This window comes from Ursus maritimus, unplaced genomic scaffold (genome assembly GCF_017311325.1).
Source record: "Ursus maritimus isolate PB19 unplaced genomic scaffold, ASM1731132v1 scaffold_11, whole genome shotgun sequence".
Classification (NCBI taxonomy): Eukaryota; Metazoa; Chordata; class Mammalia; order Carnivora; family Ursidae; genus Ursus; species Ursus maritimus.
Genome location: NW_024423453.1, coordinates 43117713 through 43137886, shown reverse-complemented (window position 1 = coordinate 43137886; position 20174 = coordinate 43117713). Strand labels below are relative to the sequence as shown.

The 20174-nt window shown below is 33.8% G+C and overlaps 1 protein-coding gene across 2 annotated transcripts in view; it reads right to left on the bottom strand.

Moving 5' to 3' along the window:
• Positions 1–19941, bottom strand: part of RBM46 (RNA binding motif protein 46) — a 35567-nt gene extending 15626 nt beyond the window's left edge. For both annotated transcript variants that reach the window (XM_008685525.2, XM_008685526.2), the window contains exons 1-3: positions 19486–19941; positions 15313–15780; positions 13788–14570 (exon numbers count right to left, since the gene is read on the bottom strand). In XM_008685525.2, coding sequence (XP_008683747.1) covers positions 13788–14570; positions 15313–15780; positions 19486–19636 — 1402 coding nt within the window. In that variant the 5' untranslated portion in view covers positions 19637–19941. The remainder of the gene's footprint in view (positions 1–13787; positions 14571–15312; positions 15781–19485) is intronic.
• Positions 19942–20174: the final 233 nt, after the last annotated feature.

The window sequence follows — 20174 nt, the reverse complement described above, 5'->3', positions numbered from 1 at the left end:
CCAGACACAAGGGAAAAGCTAGGGAAAAGAAAAGGCATGTCAAAAAGTCAAGAATAAGAATAGGATAAACTTCAAAGATCAGAAACAGAATCTTGTTTTCCATAAAACTGCAATCATTAGATACGTTACTTTTAGTCTTCTGTTATGTAGGAATAGAAGCCAAAAAAAGATAAACTAGGTAAAATTCCTACTAATTAGGGTATTTGTTTTCATTATATCCACTAAGACCTAACACTGTAGATATGAATTGTTCTATAAACATGTGATGAAAAGTTTTTAAAATCACTTAAAACTAACTGTGCAAGCACACTGTGTATCTTTGAAGATTTCACTGGTTTTCAGTTTGAGGAAGAATTCCATATAAATTTTTAAATAACTGGTACGAAAAATGAAGAACTGTGTTTCAGACTTTCAGGTATTGCATACTGCTCTTTCTTCTTTTCAAACAGAAAATAACTGAATGCACAGGACTCCAGTATATTCCAAATGAAACTTCTATATTAGCAACCTGAATATCAGGGTTTTTCCTGCCTTTAGAAAACTAAAGTGAAAGAATTCCATCTTCTTAGTCTATACCTGTTTAGAAGAATGAAGAAGAAATGCAAGCTAGTATAAGTTTAGAAATAACATACAATAAATAAGCTATTGCCAATAATTCTCCATTTGTGAAGTTTAACAAATGTTATAGATGGCACTAAATATAACTACAGCTTATGTAATGAACTTAAGAAGCTATCATAATGGTCAATAAAATTATAAAATTGTACCCAATATGATCCATTATATTTTATAGTCCTACAAACAAAATCTCCTATTCTTCCACTATCCAAATTTCACTTATATATATTATATATAATATAGACATCTTTAATATAAAATAATCCATGACACGAGTCTGTATTTCAAGGATTTCACTGTTTTGAAATACTCATTTATCAGCATTTTAAAAACTATATACTTGATGGAAATCTAAGTATATATCATCCTGTTAACCACCATTCATAATGTAATTATTCTGTATCTGTACCTACCAACTCCATATCTCAGATTTTTTTTCCCCAACCTTTTTTCATTTTCTGCTAAAGCACAGTCTTTATCTTTCAAAAGAATCTTTATCTTTTAATCTTAGAGCATTGTAGATAATTTTCAATTATTTGAAAAGCACTACATGCTAAGTATTAAAGGAGACAGTACTAAACTATACCAATGCAGTAAATAGTAACAATTAAAAAAAACATGCAAAGTCCTTTGACTTTACAATCCTGAGGGATCAAAAATTTTATAATAGTAAATAAACAGTAATATAAAAATTACTAAATTGTTGAGTAATATTATAAAGAACAAGTCATCCTCAGCAGTTACTATGTCTAGGAAAAGCTTAATATAAGAGGTTAAGTAAATGAAAGCAAGTAGAATATTCCCAGCAGAGTGAATAACACTAGGAAAAGCCTGGAAGTGCTAATGAGCATGAATTCAGATGATCAAAAGAAGAGGTATTTGTCTCTGGTTAGGTAAGATGGGGAAAATCAGGAAAGCATTCTGAACAAGACAGCGTGGACAGAGGACCTGATCATACCACAATAGTAAGCCACTGTTGGTTCTTAAACAAGGAAATAACAATGAAAAAACGCAGATATAATTGGGAGTGAAAAATTATATGGTTGAATTATGTACATGAGATGTTTTGAGCATAATCAGAGAGCAAATGAGAGTACCAAACAACAAGGGACCATAAAATAGATATAAACAAACTGCCTATTTGAAATTCTGTCTAGCATCTGATAGAGGGAAAAAAACATCATCTGCCACCTTGACACATACACTCCTGGTTGTCAATGTTCATCTTAAACTTAAAAATCCCGAAGTTAGGGGCGCCTGGGTGGCACAGCGGTTAAGCATCTGCCTTCGGCTCAGGGCGTGATCCTGGCGTTATGGGATCGAGCCCCACATCAGGCTCCTCCGCTATGAGCCTGCTTCTTCCTCTCCCACTCCCCCTGCTTGTGTTCCCTCTCTCGCTGGCTGTCTCTATCTCTGTAGAATAAATAAATAAAATCTTAAAAAAAAAAAAATCCCGAAGTTACCTTGTAAACAAAGTATGTTTCCAAGATCTCTGTAATTTGGAATGATTCATTTAGGTTTGAGACAGATGTCCTAGATCTGATATACGGGCTTGTAGGACTGGTAAAGATAAAACTGTCTCTGCAAAGGATATAAAGCATGGAACAAAGACCAATCTCCTTCTATTTTAATTTTTAGAAGAATAACTGGCCAATAATATCCTACAAGTTCACAGTCTGTTATCAAATGTTTAACATTAGACTAAGGTCGGTTTTTCCCTTGAATCATGTGACATTGCAAAGAACAGCAGCTAAGAGCATACAGCCTCTTAGCTAACTGGGGGATCCCAGTTAGCAAACTATTTAATTTCCTAAAGGCTCAGTTTCTTCATTTGTTACCAAAAGAAAATGTAGACATTAAAGTAATATTAACCCCAAGGAAGTATCAGAATAATGTACTATATAAAGGCATTTAGCATAGTACCTATATAAGCGTTCAAAGAATCTTAACTATTTTTATTACTAATAATATTATATAAATGATTAGAAACGGTTTTCTTGGATTTGTTTTCTGAATAAATGTTATTTTTCAATACTTATATGGCACATTTTAATACACAAAAGGCACTACTGTGGGCCTTTTAACATTTTAACTCATTTAATATATACAATTACCCTACGACATAAATACCGTTAACATTCCCATTTTACAAATGAGGAAACTAAAGAACAAAGAGGTTAAAATAACTTTTCCAAATAAGTAATGAAGCCGGGATATGAACTCAGGAAATCTGGCTCCAAATGCCATGCTCTTTTAGTCTATGAAGCCTATATGCTATACCAAATTTAAAGTACTGGATTTCATTTTGCTGAAATTCTTTCTAAATGCAATGTACTATTTCCTGATCCTCTCATCTCAGATTAGGTCAGGTCATCCAGTTACGTATTCTCATACACCCTGTGCCTCTTCAGAGTGTTTTATCAGAACTATCACTGAGTATCTTCCTCATAGAAGATAAACCCTATGAAGGCACAGCAACTGGGTCTGATTCACTACAGATCCTCAGGACTTTATAGACAAAGTACAGCGTTCAGTTAAGTATTTATTGAATGAACACACATATTAACAAGGATTAACAATCAGCTGCCAGTTAATAAACCAAAAAGGAGAAAAGAAAGCCTGAAGGAGTAAATAATAATAAACAAAAGGGTTATTCATAGGAGAATAAGAATGCCAAAACCAAACTTTCTTACATTAAAGTTTCAAAAAGCACATTTTTCAGAGGGCTTCAAAACAGCAAGGCTAATAAACTCTAAGTGATGTTAAAGAAGATAATTCAGAGTTAAAATCATCTAGTAAATAAAGGAAATAGTCTTTCCTTTCCCCATACATTTGTTTAACACTATAAACAGATACAGAAACAGAACTTTTAATATTTTAAACAGTTACATGGTTCTGGGTTGTATTAAATCATAATCTGCACCCCCCAAAACTTTCCTCTATTAGACTTAATTCTAACCCCTGGACTTCATATTAAAGTCTTTTCCCCATGTGCCAGCTCTTCAAACACTTGAAGACAGCCATCATATTTCCCCTATAAATACTAGTATTTATAGACTAAAAAGCCCCAAATTCTTCAGTTGCTCACTGTCCTACTTTGCATTAGAGTTTCCAAGTCCTCCCTAGTTGTCAAGGATTAATTAAGCCTTAGTGCCCAAAAGAAAACAAAACATGTCACATACAGTCTGAGCAGGATAAAAATATTTGGTTTGGAAACAACACAACTTTCCTAGATTACCCTGAATTATATGAATTTGAGAATCTCTAGGGTACAATGACGCATTCTAATTTTTATAAAATAATTCAAGTTTTTAACTCTTGGCTGGTTGGCTTTCATTCTTTGCCAACTTATTTACTTAATTGTAAAAGTATGTTATACAAACAGAAGAATATAAAAAATATAAATGTACAGTTACATTACTTACAAAATAAAAACATGTTCTCACCCCCAGGCTTAGAAACAGAAAATTATCAATAACTATGAAGTCTCTCTTGCATCCTTTCCAATTTCTCCCTCCAACCCTTAAAATAATCATGATCCTAATTTTTAAGTGTTAATCATTCCCTTGTTTTTCTCTATGGTTTTGCCACATATTCACATATCCCTAAACAGTACATTGTTTAGTTTTGCTTGACTTTATTTTTCTACTCACAATTTCTCATTGCTTCAATTCTTTCAATTTAAAATGTGAATCCTGGGGTGCCTGTGTGGCTCAGCTGGTTTAGCGTCTGACTCTTGAATTCAGCTCAGGTCAGGATCTCAGGATCTCAGGATCTCAGGGTCCTGGGATCAAGCCCCAAGTCAGGCTCCCCGCTCAGTGGTGAGTCAGCTTGAGATTCTCTCCTCTCCCTCTGCCCCTCCCCAGTTCCTGTGTACTCTCTCCCTCTCTAAAATAAATAAATCTTTAAAATTTGAATCCTTTTGTATTTTATACATTTTTAATAATCCATTTCACATCTTTCAAAGAGTGAAGTAAGGATTAAAGTGAATAGCCCATCCATTATAAGCAAAAAAAAAGAGAAAAGATAGAGGGAAGATGAATATTCTACTTAAGTCAGTGCACTCCAGCAATATGAGATAATGCCATCCTCCCCAATAGGAAACTGAGCTGAGGAGAAGTTTCCAACTTTTCCTAAGTTGGGTTTTATAACAGGGCTTTAGAATGTATGTAAATTCCCTAAACTGACAAACCATACGTGTAAACAGCATCCTGGGATAAATAAATATAATTAAATAAATAAGCCAATTATACTTGGATTATTAAGTTTTGGTTTATTCATTCCTCATATCTAAATATAAATATTTGGGAGCTGACGATGGAATTTTTCTTGTCATAGAAAAAACTCTTAATATAGCATATCAGATTAAAGGAAATGAAAATAAAAATTACCTAAAAATTCATTAAAGCAATGGAATCATTCCCTTAGTTACCAATTCAAATGAAAGAGTGCCTGACATCACCAATCTACTTTCTGAAGCCTTAGAGGATTGATGAAAAAGCTTGTCCATCTCCCTCCCCAAGTCACATTCACTAATGTCACAACTCCTTGTTTGCACATGAACTACAATAAATACAAATAAATAAGTAAAAATAAAGTACAAAAGTTTTTAAAAACCAAGAGAAGTGAAGTTTTTAAAAAATACTGGTACATAAATAAAAGTAGATGACTGCAAAAAGAACAGAAAAATCACAGATATCCTAGATGCACCGCAATACAAAAAGTTAAAAAATCTTAAGTCTAGGGATGCCTGGGTGGCTCAGTTGGTTGGTGTCTGCCTTTGGCTCGGGTCATGATCCCAGGGTCCTGGGATGGAGTTCCACATCAGGCTCCCTGCTCAGCCGGGAGCCTGCTTCTCCCTCTGCCTGCTGCTCCCCTTGCTTGTATGCTCTCTCTCTCTCTGACAAATAAAATCTTAAAAAAAAAAAAATCTTAATTCTACTATTAAGTAAATCATAGGAAAAAAATTTAAGAAATGAAAAAGGAAAAACAATTATGACTATTTCGTCATATTTGTAAATCCCCCTCAAAAGCTAGGAGAGTGCTTTCACGGAGCAAGTAATCCTATTTTTGCTTAGTATCTCCTTCTTAAGAGAAAAGGAATAGCTTTCCAATGCTCTAGTACCACCTCTATTTCTGTACTTGATAAAGCTAAATTTCATACCAAGGAATCCCTAAGGGATTCTTAATCATTCAAGGAAACTTGATTTGTGAGATCTCAAGGAAACATGGAGACATAATACACACAGGTAAGAATCATTTAAATTAATAAACATGTCCCTGCTTAAATTATTTTTTTACTCTTGGTAAAAATTATTAACTTCATAGTGCAGAATATAACTTTAAGCCTTTTTTCCAAAGATTCATAATGGCTCACTTGGAATCTTATAAATTCTGTGCCCAAAATAATCTATAATTTTCATAAATTCATAACTACTGATATGGTCATTCTTGAACCAAAAATTAACACAGCAATGGAAGAAAAAAAAAAGCCACACACATATATGGCACATAAGCTGCAAACTGATTTGTTTATGTCATAATCTGGCCAGTAAACAAGCAGACTGGAACGTGTATTGCTGAAACAAAGGTAACAAGAAAAAATATTAAGTTAATGGGCTTGCACTGCAGTCTTACAAAAATCTACCCACAAAACAGGATTAAAAAAAAAAAGTTAAAAAAGTAAAGTAGTTCTAGTAATAATATTCTTTCTAGAAAATATAATGAAAGAAAATCAAAATGTACAAGAGAAAAACTGAAGGTCAACATAGATATTTACTGTATAAGGAAGCTGCAATTGCACATCCTAGTTTTTTTAAATAATTTATTTATTCAAATGCAAATCCCTGGAGTTAATCTGTGTATAAAAATCAAGCTATGCTGTTTAAACACAAAACAAAAGAGACATTTCAGAGTGCACTCACCAAATTATCAGGCAATATAATTACAACTGATTGTTTTCTAATGATTGCATTCCTATATATTTTAACCTACATACAGGTCATTTTTATAGTTCAAATGTCACTTACTATGAGATAAATAATGGCTCACATGTAACTAGCATATCTTTAGGCAAATACTACAGATTTAAGAAGCAAGGAAATCTGAGTACTTATTAATACTCTGGTGATTAAAAATTTCTAATTAGATTGGGGGAATAAAGTTTTATCTTGCTTTCTTTTGTTTTGAACCCCCAGAAGTAAAAGCACCATTCTTGGAGGTAGTGCACTACCATGTCTTACATAGAGGATGTATTACTCTAGAACAGAGGATCAATTGCTGTAGAGTAGATGATATATCTGAAATTAACTAATAAAAGTTATTTAATCTAACCAAAAGGCTTGGAAGCAACTGACACTGAATAATTTTAAAGTAGTTAAAAGCACAGATGATTACTTGAATAAAATCATCATAGTAAAACCATTTTTAAAACAATAAAAATAAAACAGTAAAACCAATGTTTTTGAAAACATTTTGTCTCCCTTCACTACTAGTCCACTCACCAAATTATATTGCTATAGCCTAAACACTTATTGTCTACTAAATTTTAAACAGAAAACAGAAATTAGGGCATGACAGGCAGAAGACTAATGAAGCTTTTCACACAGATTTTGCTGATTCTACCCGCCCCCCCCAAAAAAGTAAGCCATAAAGGAGAGAAATATCAATATAATACTGAAATTCCTTTCAAAGCCATGCTAAAAAATATCTTTAGGGGACATCATGTGGCAAAATTATAAACTGCTGCTGAAATCTAAGAATGGAATATACATGCAAAATTTATTGTGGCATTTGAAAGAAGAGGGGAAAATTTACAAACCATTATTTTTTTATTTTTTTTTTTATTTTTTATTTTTTTTAAAGATTTTATTTATTTATTCGACAGAGATAGAGACAGCCAGCGAGAGAGGGAACACAAGCAGGGGGAGTGGGAGAGGAAGAAGCAGGCTCATAGCGGAGGAGCCTGACGTGGGGCTCGATCCCAGAACGCCGGGATCATGCCCTGAGCCGAAGGCAGACGCTTAACCGCTGTGCCACCCAGGCGCCCCAAACCATTATTTTTTTAAATATTAAATGACAAAATCAGATATTAAATTTAAAAATAAAGCAGTAGCTACTGTTAAAATGTGTATTAGAATAAGTATTTTAGGAATGTATTAATCAAAGATACAAGAAAAAAGGATCAAACATGATTAAATAAATATATAAAGCAAATAAAATCACAGAATACATTAGCCAGTTAATAACATAACTACAGAACAAATACTGGTCACATGATATGTTTTAATACACATCATTATTTTCTTAGATTCTCTGTTACAAAAGAAAACAAATGTCCAAACTTTTAAGTAATTAGGTTGTTTTATAAAATCTTAGTTTTGATTATATTTAACTGAAAAAATTCAGGGAAGGAAATAACCAAAAAGCAATTACTTGTCATCATGCAAGTAAAATAGGAGACTCTTTCATTTTTTTTTTCCAGTTGTTCTGTTGTGAAGTAGATAAAAGCTTTCAGTTATATAAAGGAAGGGATATTAAACTGATAGTTAATTCTTACAAAAACAGCTCTTGGTTTTAAACTATTTGAATTCAAATATATATTTTGGTATATGTAAAAAGAATTAATTCAAGTATTATTTTTGGTTCTTCATAAGATTTTTGACTGTATTTTAAACAAAACCATAAATTGGGGGGAATAAAGGAATCCTTAAAGCTCACCAGGTAAAAACCCTGATATTTTAGAGACGAAGGCTTTGAGATGCACAGAGGGAATGATTCATTTGCCATCCAAGGTCACGGTTTGTTGGTGGTTGAGGCTACAGGTTCTTATATTTTTACTCAATACTCTGTGTTATTAAATAAGCTGATTCTTCACATTACTAACTCCATGATAATTATGGTTCATTAATACAAAAGTGTTAATACAATAAGAATTATGAATAAACCCGATGATGATATTGTAGGAAAAAATAGTATGTGCTTCAAGAGGAACAAAAATTCATTTTCATGAGCACTGGGCCCCTAGCGGGTCAAAGACACATAGTTGAGTTAATGGAATTTTCATCTCACCATTTGGTCATATGAAAACAAATTAATGTACAAATGTTAATGCTATTCATACTTCTTATTTAAATTTTAAAGCAAATTCAGCAAATTATTTTTCTTTAAAATATCAATTTGAAATAGTATCATCAAAGTTAGGTCTGTAATTAAAACTGGAAAAATAACTTTCTAAAAGCATTATTTTTCTTTTAATTATTTATAATAAATTTCGTTATAATATGATACAACCATTATAAATATTTAGCTTGTCTCCCAAAATTATTTCCTAAATTAAAAAAAAAACAGATAGTTTGTCTGTTTCAAAGCAATTTGTCAGCAAATTTTTTTAATAGAAATTTTATTTTTGCATTTCTGCCCATCAATCTGGAAATAATGATAGCTCATAAGGAAAAAAGCACCAATTATTTTTCAGATGAAAACTTCTTAGAAGTTTTACTTTTATCCCATTGTATCTTCTATTTTATAACTTTCAACCAAATTACAAGTGCTAGCAAAAATCAAAACCTAAGTTTAATGATATTAAAGGGATAGCAAAGATAATGGCTATCATGCTTGGAATATATATGTAAATATTTTACCACTCTATGACCAGAAAATATTAAAAATTATAATGAGCATGTCATTATAAAGTCAAATATGAGAAGCAATATGCAAGTCAGCCACAAAATGAATACTGAAAATAGAAAGGAAGGAGATATTAAAAAGCTGACCATAAAATGATATATAAAATAGTCCATACAAATTAGGGTGGATTCATCCAGAAAAAAATTACTTGCTCAGAAGAAAAGCTACTAAAGCCAACATAGTTGTACTAAAAAAACAAAAACAAAAACAAAAAAACTTGCAAAGTTTTAAAAAGTAAGACTGATGAAATTTCAATTAACTAAAGTCCACATCTTCTCAAATTCTAATCCTTAAAATCTGACTGACATCACCAAAGCAAACACTATACACAACTGTTTGCCATTAACCCCCCACCATGCTATTTTTCTAGCAGGTATTCTCTCACATTGTGCCCCTCTGCCCATAAACTCTCCTCAAGATTTACAACTCTAATCAAGTGGGAGGTGTGCCCTTCCTACCTACTTTCAAAACTTCTGCAGAGTTTGTCTCTGCCTTCTGCAGTAGATCATGACTCCTTAAGACCAAAAACAATGTTTTATTTATATTTAGCTCCTGACTGCTACAAAAGTACACTTAGCACATGAGAGGCACTCAAGAAAATTTGTTCTTTAATAAATTTTATCAGTCATAACCAAAACAACAGTCTACAAGTCAGATGAAATTAAACCAATGGCACAAGTTGGTCTGTGACAGAGATTCTTTACTCCTGTTTGAAAGCTTTGTGTGGTTCATACAAGTAAAACACTGCCACTTGTGTCAGTATTACACAAGTATTCTTATTATAAATAAGAAAAGAAATGCCTTGCCTTCAATTAGTTATTAATAAATTGTATAACAAGGTGAATTGCCAATATACACTTGAGGCTACCTCCCTCCTTCTAGTAAGTATTCTCCAGGATTACTTTCTTCAAAACTATAACTCTCCAGGACCTTCCTTTATTTCCTTAATTTTGCTTATCCCACTCCTATGTGGTGAAGAATCCTCCAGGGGAAAGCAGTGGAAAACTGGAAGGCCCATATTCAAAACAGAGGCAAAGTTTTAGGAAAAGCAAGATTATTCACAATGGTAGTCTGATCCATTATTAAACAGATACAAAATTATGAAATAGAAAATGCTTATATAAAAAGATATGACACTGAATGACCCATGATATCGCCATACATCAAACACTTGGCACAGAACCTATCTATCTCTTAGCCCACAGGTATGTATTCTATGTATTAAACCTACTGAGTATCCCACATACTATAGGTTCCTAAATATAAAGAGGTGACAATTTCTTATCCCACTGGTTGGGAAATCAGTTTAAAATGAGATTAGAGAGATCATTCTCTGACACTATAAAGATGAAGATAGTCTCCAATTTTGAAGTAAAAAAAAAAAAAAAAAAAAGAGGGTTCAATTTTGGAATTAATCCCAGCTTTTAGCTTCTTCTATTAGGGGTATTTTGCTTAAAAGAGAGTACACTTTAAATGGGACCAAAAAACCCAAATTTTTTAAAAAATTGATTGTAAAGTACTACCCACCAAGAACTTTTGGGGTTCTGCTAAGAGCATTAAATTGTCACTAGAAGTAAATTCTCTGATCTCTAGTACTCGTTTAGGTACCTATTATCCCTTCAAGAAAACGATTTTCCTCGTAACACCAATGATAATCATTTAACTAAAGTCTAACTTTTTCTCTTTTATTTTTCAAACTTGAAAAATGGGCATGGTAATACCAAAACAATGTGGATATTAAAAGTACATTCTTAAAGGACTCTGAAATAAAAAGGTAAATGACTATATCACATATAATAGTCAAAGATCATCAAGGTAAGACTGGATAATAATGCTTAAAATAGCATCAAACTGAAAGGGTTAACAGAAGGGTATCAAAACAAACTAAAAAAAAGAAAAAAAATTACTACTCCCAAAGAAAACCTCCTAAAATAGGAAATTCACTATCTAGAGAAATTCTTTAAGAAATTCTTTAAGAAAACAGAGCCAAAAATGATTTAATACTTAATGAACTCTATTTGAGACTCCAGGAACCAATAACAACCTCTCAAGATCTCAGAAAAATCCAGTGCTTGAAACATGTAAATATTTAGCTGCATAGGAAGAACACACCACCCTTTCCCCTCTAAGAACACACCACTACCACCAACTGATCTTAACCCTTAACCACCCAATAAAACTTTGCAACCTTTAGATCTGCACCTAAAAAGGCATCAACTGTTTAAAGCCCAGAGACTCCAACACTAACAGAAGTAGAAAGCGAACCAGAATACTGCCAACAACAATATTCAATCTATATATATCTTAATCTCCCATATAGCAACAGGTAACCTCCCGGCTGTCTATACTTCCTGCCCTACTTTAATAACCTCCAAAGGTCAGGCATTTGTTTTCTAATCAAAGATTTCTAGACCCCTGATTTCTGATTCTTACACTTTCCTAAATTCTATCCCTCCTTATCCTCAGCTGCCTCTACTCAACCTTCACTCACATTTCTGGTCAACTGCAATAAGGATTTTTATGTTACTTCCTATAGATAAGGCCACAAGCCTTGTGTAGTACATCCAAACAAGCCCTAGTGTTTAAAATTAAAATTAAAATTTCTGGCTTATATTTGCATCTTGGGTCTTCTCTCTGATGGTAATTAGAAACTGAGAAAATATATGAAACACAAATTGTCCATTTTTTAATTATAAGTAGCTTTTATGTAAGATTGATAAAATCTGAAACAGATGAGTAAAGCAAACTGTGCCTTCTAAGTATTTCATATATTGAAGCTAATTACATCCCTAAAAACAAAATCAAGTTGGGACCAGTATACATGAACAGGGGTTCTCTTTGGGAACTATAAGGTCAATACAAATTAACTATGGTCCTAGGACTCAAGTAAAAACCATCTTAATAATGGAATTAAAAGCTGATGAAAAACTCCCAGTTTCATATAACATTTGATCTTCTTTATGGGATAACCAGATGGGCAAATCATGTCTAAATAGAAAATCTGACATATACTAAGACTATATTTTAAGAATACTGAAAATTTAAGCTAAGTTAAATTTGTAAGGAACATGAGTAGGGACAGAAATATGTTTCAGCATTACCACGTTAGATCAGATACAAGTATCCTGAGAAAATCTTGCTCAGCAACTAATTACCTATATTCCACTCCAAAAAAATAATTTGATCCATTTTTTCTAAGAACCCTAATTTGAATTATTTGCTGCCCACATAATTTTACCTTTAACTTAAATTGTCTTTATTAAAAGAAAAAATGGAAGGCTTCTATTTTGTGCATTAATGAAAATCATACTTAAGAATTTATTAATTTGAACAACTGTAAAATTCCCAAATGTTTCCAACTAATAATTGAGGACACTACCAAAAAGTTTCTTTGAAAGAAACCCTACCTTCAGCCCTAAAATTCTGATAATCAGAATCTCCTAAAAATATGCATACCGTGGGAGTGGTTATGATGGATAAGCACTGTGTAAAATACATCTATACAATGTATAAAATTCCCTCTCCCCTTGACAATGCTTTTCCTCTTAGACTGCCTTCTCTTTAACAAATTTGAGAGTATCAATTTTAAATAGACATAAGCTTCAGTAGTGTGGTTCTCCAACCATATAACAAATCAATTTTAAGCTAAGAGTTTGACAATTATATAATCAACAAACAATTATAATCCTTCTTGGGGACTCTTCCCTTTTATTGCTATTTTCAAGAAACCACTATTCTTCTAATAAATATTATTTGGGGCACAAAATAATCACCAACTGCAATCTAGAGCTGTGTCAAAAAACAGAAAAAGTGATGGCTGGGGGGAGGCTAACATAACAATGAAAAACAGAAGAAAATACCAGAGTAATATTGCATCTCTTCCTTCACAATGCAAAATATTTTGTTACCAAAGCCTTTTTAACTATCTCTCAAAGGCATTAGGGAAACTTACTTTTTTAAAACCTTGAAATTAAAGAAGATAATGGTCTTAAACATCTCTTAGTGATGCTTTTTGTCTTTCATGAGTAATGACAAATTTCCAGATTGGTGAGCAGAAGGCTGTGTCTACACATAACCCATCTGAAGTACTTCTGATTTTAACAACTCCCTACTGCTGCCCCCCAAAATGATTCCTGTGTAGACTTCACCAAAGATGTGGGGACACTCTTACGAATTGGTTTAAGTAACATCCTATAACTTATATAGAAATTATCAAATAAGGATTAGTGATTACAAAAACAATAAATTCATGAAATAAGATCATGAACTCTGTAAATCAAAACCAAATTTTACCCTAAGTAATGTTTAAAAAGCTAAATATAGAAAGATTATAAAGGAGAAAAGTCTCAAAAAATATACCATGAATTCATAAAATTGAGGTAAAATTTATGTTAAATACCACGAATTCAAAATAATTTATAATAATAGTGTTTCCCAGTTTCATATTCTACAATAATTATTTGAAGTATTTTTAAACTTACCCAAATGAAGTAATGTAAACTGGGCTGCCAGTTCCTTCGCATCTTCTAACGTAGTACAGAGTTTGTCTGGCATAAAGTAACTCTGCGATCCATTTGCAATAGCAGGAATAACAATTTTATACACCAAGAGTACTTTCCCATCTTGACTTGTTGTTGAATATAAATAATATTCTGGTGGTGCCCAATTATTTTTGTTGCAGTAATAATCCAAATGCATTACTGCAGAATTGAAATGATTAGATTTTAAAGAATACATACTAATTGGAGTAAGCTTTGTTCCAGGAAAAAATGGATAAGTGCATCTTTCAATTTCAGGGGGGCTTGGGCTATGCTGACCATTGAGACGAGCTGGAAGAGTTGGTGGTTTGCCTAGAGTTTTTGGGTGGCTCTCTTCTTTGTTAGCAAATACAATCAGGTTATCAGAATTAGGGCTAATCTGACCATTAAGATGCTGCCTCCAAGTGTTTTCTTTATTTACTGGTTTTGCCAGTGTTACCTCAATACTTGCTCCATCAATGCATTTTCCATTCATAACAGACATCGCAGCCACTGCATCTTCTCGGTTGAAAAAGTGAACAAAAGCATAATCTCTAAGTTTCTTTACTCGTTCAACTGCACCAGGTTTGAATTTGTTGAATTCTGCTTTAATAGTTTCCTCTGTAGTTGAGATCATTAAATTTCTTACATAGAGAACTTTAACTCTCTGCATGGTTTCCTCGTCAACCTCTTTCTCTGGGTCAGCCCAATCTACCTGAATGGTATGGCCCCATAGTTGGAATGTACCTGTAAAAAAATAAATTAACCTGAAGACAATTAAATCAACTAAAAGTCAAAAACTATTAATAAAACTTTCTCCATAAAAGCAGGAACTCAAATACCTACCAGTATAGTATATTTGGTTAAAACATTAGTTTCTCACATGAAAATGTCCGTGAGAGTTTTTACTAGGGCAAACCCAGCCAGAACTTATGGTGGAATTCATTTCAAGAGTCAACAGAACAAATACATTTCAAAAATAGACGTTTATCAGGGAGGCTGGGAGGCTCAGTTTGTTAAGCATCTGCCTTTGGCTCAGGTCATGACCTCAGGGTCCTGGGATGGAGCCCTGCATTGGGCTCCCTACTTGGTTGGGAGCTTGCTTCTCCTTCTCCCTCTGCCACTCTCCCTCCCTCTCCCCCTGCTCATGCTGTCTGTCTCTCTCTCTCTCTCTGGAATGGGTTAGATCTTAAAAAAAAAAAAAAAAAAATTAGAAGAATTATCTACTGTCTTTTGGATTTTTATCAAACAACAATTAACACAATAAAAGCATATATATTCAGTAAAAATTAGTATATTACAGATAATGACTCATTTTATAGGAACAACTTATCTTTTTAGAACCCTTTATTTTACTTCCTTACTCAAAAAATCTCTATACCTAAGGGCATTACATATTTTCAAAATATTGATCTATGAGGTGCTATCATTTTTACATATTTAAAATAAGGTTAATATGAAAAAATAAACTCTAAAAGGTTAAGTTTACCTGGAATTAGTTTTCTCCTAGCCATAGCAGCAGCTCTGTGAGATTCATATTCAACAAATGCAAAACCACGATTTTTGGTCTTATCAGTTGCACTTGGATAAACAATAACATCTACAACTCCTTCTGTAACTTTCTTCATTTCATCCAAAATTTCTTCTTTCTTCTTTTCCTTAGGAATAGCTCCAATAAATAATCTGCAGTTATCCAAGCTTACACACACACCAATAAACTTCCCTGGTCGAATCTCATAATTATTAAGAATTCTGATGGCTAATTGGGCCTCTTCTTTTGTAGTGTACATCACAAAAGCATACCCTCGATTTTCACCACTAAATTCCATCATAAGTCGAAATTCATATATCTTTCCAGCTCTTTCAAATACAGGAACTAACTCATCTTCATACATGTCACGAGGTATTTTTCCTACAAAAACCTCACAGCCTCTAGGAGGAGGTGGACCTTCCCAACCTGAAAGACAAAAATAAACAAATTCTAGTAAGATATTTATATGCACTATTCAACGATTCATTCATTCCACAAATTTACTGTGCGTTCTATGTGCTGTGCACTATTCTAGATGCTGAGGACACAACAGTGAACAAAAGAGAAGACCCTTTCCTCATAAGGCTTATATTCAATAGAGAAAAGAGACAATGATAAGTGCTATGAAGAAAAAGCCACAGAAGAGTTGATATTCTCAGTAGTCAGTTAAACCTCTGAGCATATGAGGTTTAAGCAGAGACATGAAAAAAATGAGGGAATAAATCTTCAAAATATATCATTAAGAAAGAGCAAGAGTTTTATATGTTAGTACACATATAGCACACAGGCCTATACAGCTAATGCATACTTGAGGTAGTATTAAAGTGGTAGTCAGTGCCACCATCCATGTGGCTAGAGGCCAAGATTTTATTTTAAGTCTAATAGAAAGCTAACTGGAGGATTCTGAGCAAATAAATTACACTGGCTACTAGTAGAAAGGCAAAACATCATATTTATATAGCTGTTTCCATCTGGTTTGCCTTCTAATATAAATACCACTCCTCTACTCACTGCTCTTCCAAAATCCTCCAAAAAACGACCTCTCCTTTAATAGCTAAAGTACTCTTTTCCACAGTGACTCAACCCTGACTTCTTTATAAACCCAACTAGAAAACCTGAAAGACTTCACCAAAACTTGCTAGAACGGATACACAAATTCAACAAATTCACAAGTACAAAATCAATGTACAGAAATCTGTTGCATTTCTTCTATACACCGATAAGGAAGAAGCAAAAAGAGAAATCAAGGAATTGATCCCATTGACAACTGTACCAAAAACTGTAAGATAACTAGGAATAAACATAACCAAAGAGGTAAAAGATCTATACTCTGAAATCTATAGAATGCTCATGAAAGAAAATGAGGAGGACAGAAAGAAATGGAGAAACATTCTATGCTCATGGATTGGAAGAATAGATAATGTTAAAATGTCTATACTACCTGAAGCAGTCTACACTTTTAATGCAATCCCTATCAAAATACCACCAACATTTTTCTTTTTTTAAAAAAAGATTTTATTTATTTATTTGAGAGAGGAAGAGAGCAAGCATGAGAGGGGGAAGGGTCAGAGGGAGAAGGAGACTCCCCACTGAGCAGGGAGACTGACATGGGGCTCGATCCTGGGACTCTGGGATCACGACCAGAGCCGAAGGCAGACACTTAACCAACTGAGTGACTAAGGCACCCCATCCACCAGCATTTTTCAATGAACAAACAATCCTCAAATTTGTATGGAACCACAAAAGACCCCAAATAGCCAAAGCAATCTTGAAAAAGAAAAACAAATCTGGAGGTATCACAATTCTGGACTTTGAGCGATATTACAAAGCTGTAATCATCAAGACAGTATGGTACTGGCACAACAATGAACACATAGATCAATGGAACAGAGCAGAAAACCCAGAAACAGACCCACAACTATATGGTCAACTAATCTTTGACAAAGCAGGAAAGAACATCCAATGCAAAAAAAGACAGTCTCTTCAATAAATGGTGTTGGAAAAACTGGACAACAACATTCAGAAGAATGAAACTGGACCACTTTCTTATACCACACACAAAAATAAATTTAAAATGTATGAAAGACCTAAGTATGAGACAGGAAAACATCAAAATCCTAGAAGTGAACACAGGTAGCAATCTCTTTGACCTCAACCATAGCAACTTCTTTTTTTTAAGATTTTATTTATTTGTTTAGAGTGAGAGGAAGAAAGAATCTCAAGCAGACTCCGCACTGAGCATGGAGCCCAATGTGGGGCTAGATCTCATGACTCTGAGATCATGACCTGAGCTGAAATCAAGAGTCAGATGTCTAACCAACTGAGCAACTCAAGCACCCCAGTCATAGTAACTTCTTCCTAGACACATCTCCAGAGGCAAGGAAAACAAAAGCAAAAATGAACTATTGGGACTTCATCAAGATAAAAAGCTTCTGCACAGTGAAGGAAACAATCAACAAAACTGAAGTCAGACTACAGGATGAGAGAAGATTTTTAAATGATATATCTAATAAAGGGTTAATATCCAAAATCTATAAAAAACTTAACTAAACTCAACACCCAAAATAAACACATAATCTAGTTAAGAAATGGGCAGAAGGGGCACCTGGGTGGCACAGTCGTTAAGCATCTGCCTTTGGCTCAGGGCGTGATCCCAGCGTTCTGGGATCAAGCCCCACATCAGGCTCCTCCGCTGGGAGCCTGCTTCTTCCTTGCACACTCCCCCTGCTTGTGTTCCCTCTTTCACTGGCTGTCTCTCTCTGTCAAATAAATAAATAAAATCTTTAAAAAAAAAAGAAATGGGCAGAAGACATGAATAGACATTTTTCCAAAGCAGACATCCAGGTGGCTAACAGACATGAATAGCTGCTCAACATCACTAATCATCAGGAAAATACAAATCAAAACTACAATGAAATGCCACTTCACACCTGTCAGAATGGTTGAAACTAACAACACAAGAAACAACAAATGTTGGTGAAGTTGCCAAGAAAGGGGAACCCTCTTATACTGTTGGTGGGAATGCAAACTGGTACAGCCACTCTGGGAAATAGTTAGGAGGTTTCTCAAAAAGTTAAAAATAGGACTACCGTACGACCCAGCAATCGCACTACTAGGTATTTACTCAAAGGATACAAAAATACTGATTTGAAGGGGCACATCACATACACCCCAATGTTTATAGCAGCATTATCAACAATAGCCAAATTATGGAAAAAGCCCAAACATCCATCAACTGATGAATGAATAAAGAAGATGTGGTGTATATATACGATGGAATAAAAGAATGAAATCTTGCCATTTGTAACAACATGGATGGAGATAGAATGTATTATGCTAAGCAAAATAAGTCTGTCAGAAAAAGACAAATACCATATGATTTCACTTATATGTGGAATTTAAGAAACAAAACAGATGAACATAGGGGAAGGGAATAAAAAGAGAGGGAAACAAACCATAAGAGACTATTAACTACAGAGAATAAACTGAGGGTTGCTGGGGGAGGGGGGGAATAGGACAGGGGAGGGTAAGGGGGGGCTAAAGAGGTGATAGGTATTAAGGACAGCACTTGCTGCGTTGAACATTGGGTATTATATATAAGTGATGAATCACTAAATTCTACTCCTGAAACCAAAATTACACTATACGTTAACTAAAATTTAATTAAAAAATTGGGGGAAAAAAAACCCACGAAAAAAAAATAAAAAAACAACCCAACTTCCTTCTCAACTATTTCTTAAACCAAGAGCAGAGTAGAAAAAAAGGTAAGGGTCAAACATGCATAAATAACATATATAATCTACCCCTTTTCCCTCACAACAGTAAAAACGATTGCTAAGGTCTTAAAGTAGTTTTAAGGAAAGAACTATTGTTTGGAGGCTTCAGAGGGGAGGCGGGTGGGGGATTGGGATAGTCCGGTGATGGGTATTAAGGAGGGCACATATTGCATGGAGCACTGGGTATTATACGGAAACAATGCATCATGGAACACAACATCAAAAACTAAGGATGTACTGTATGGTGACTATCATAACATAATAAAAAAAAGAACTATTGTTTGGGATACTTGTAGATATATATACCTAATGTACATTAAAAATTCAATATTTTTGAACATAAATAAATCCACACCTGGAGGAGGACCACCAAATTTCCTTTGTCCATTTTCTTGAACCATGTTGTAACCAGTCTTTTCCATCAAAGCAAGTAATGCTGCTTCATTCTGAGTACCAGTTCTGACTTTACTGCATCCATTTGTTCCATCTATGTTTTCTTCATTCATGGTTGCAGTTCCTAAAACAAAATTCAAAAAAGTTTTTATGACACAAAGCCCCAGAGATCTATGAAGGATTTCTTTGGGTTTCAAGAAACCAAAAACAGTTGTGGCCACTACATTTGGTGACCACTGCAGTCCTGCCCACAAAGTTCTGCTCCACAATGGACACTGGAAACTTCATTTAATGAAGTTCAATTAAGCAGTACCTTTAGAAAGCCTAAGCTACAAGAAAGGGAGGCAAAAGTAAAAAAAACAAAAAATTAAAAAAAAAAAAGAAAACACAAAGAAGTGAAAAGGAGTTAGCGAAGAAAAAAGCAGATGTAACAAAATAAATATACTGCCATCAATGAATATATGATCACTGCTGATCTACAGAGCACAAGGTTTAAATCATTTTATCAGATAGGTCAACTGGATTTTACTATGCCTTACACTTTTCAGATAAATGTAGCCTAATGCCAATATGGCTCATGTTGCCAGCAATCTTTAAGAGCTCCACCCTTTATCAGAAATGGAACAGATGCTTGGAGTAAGTGAATAGAAC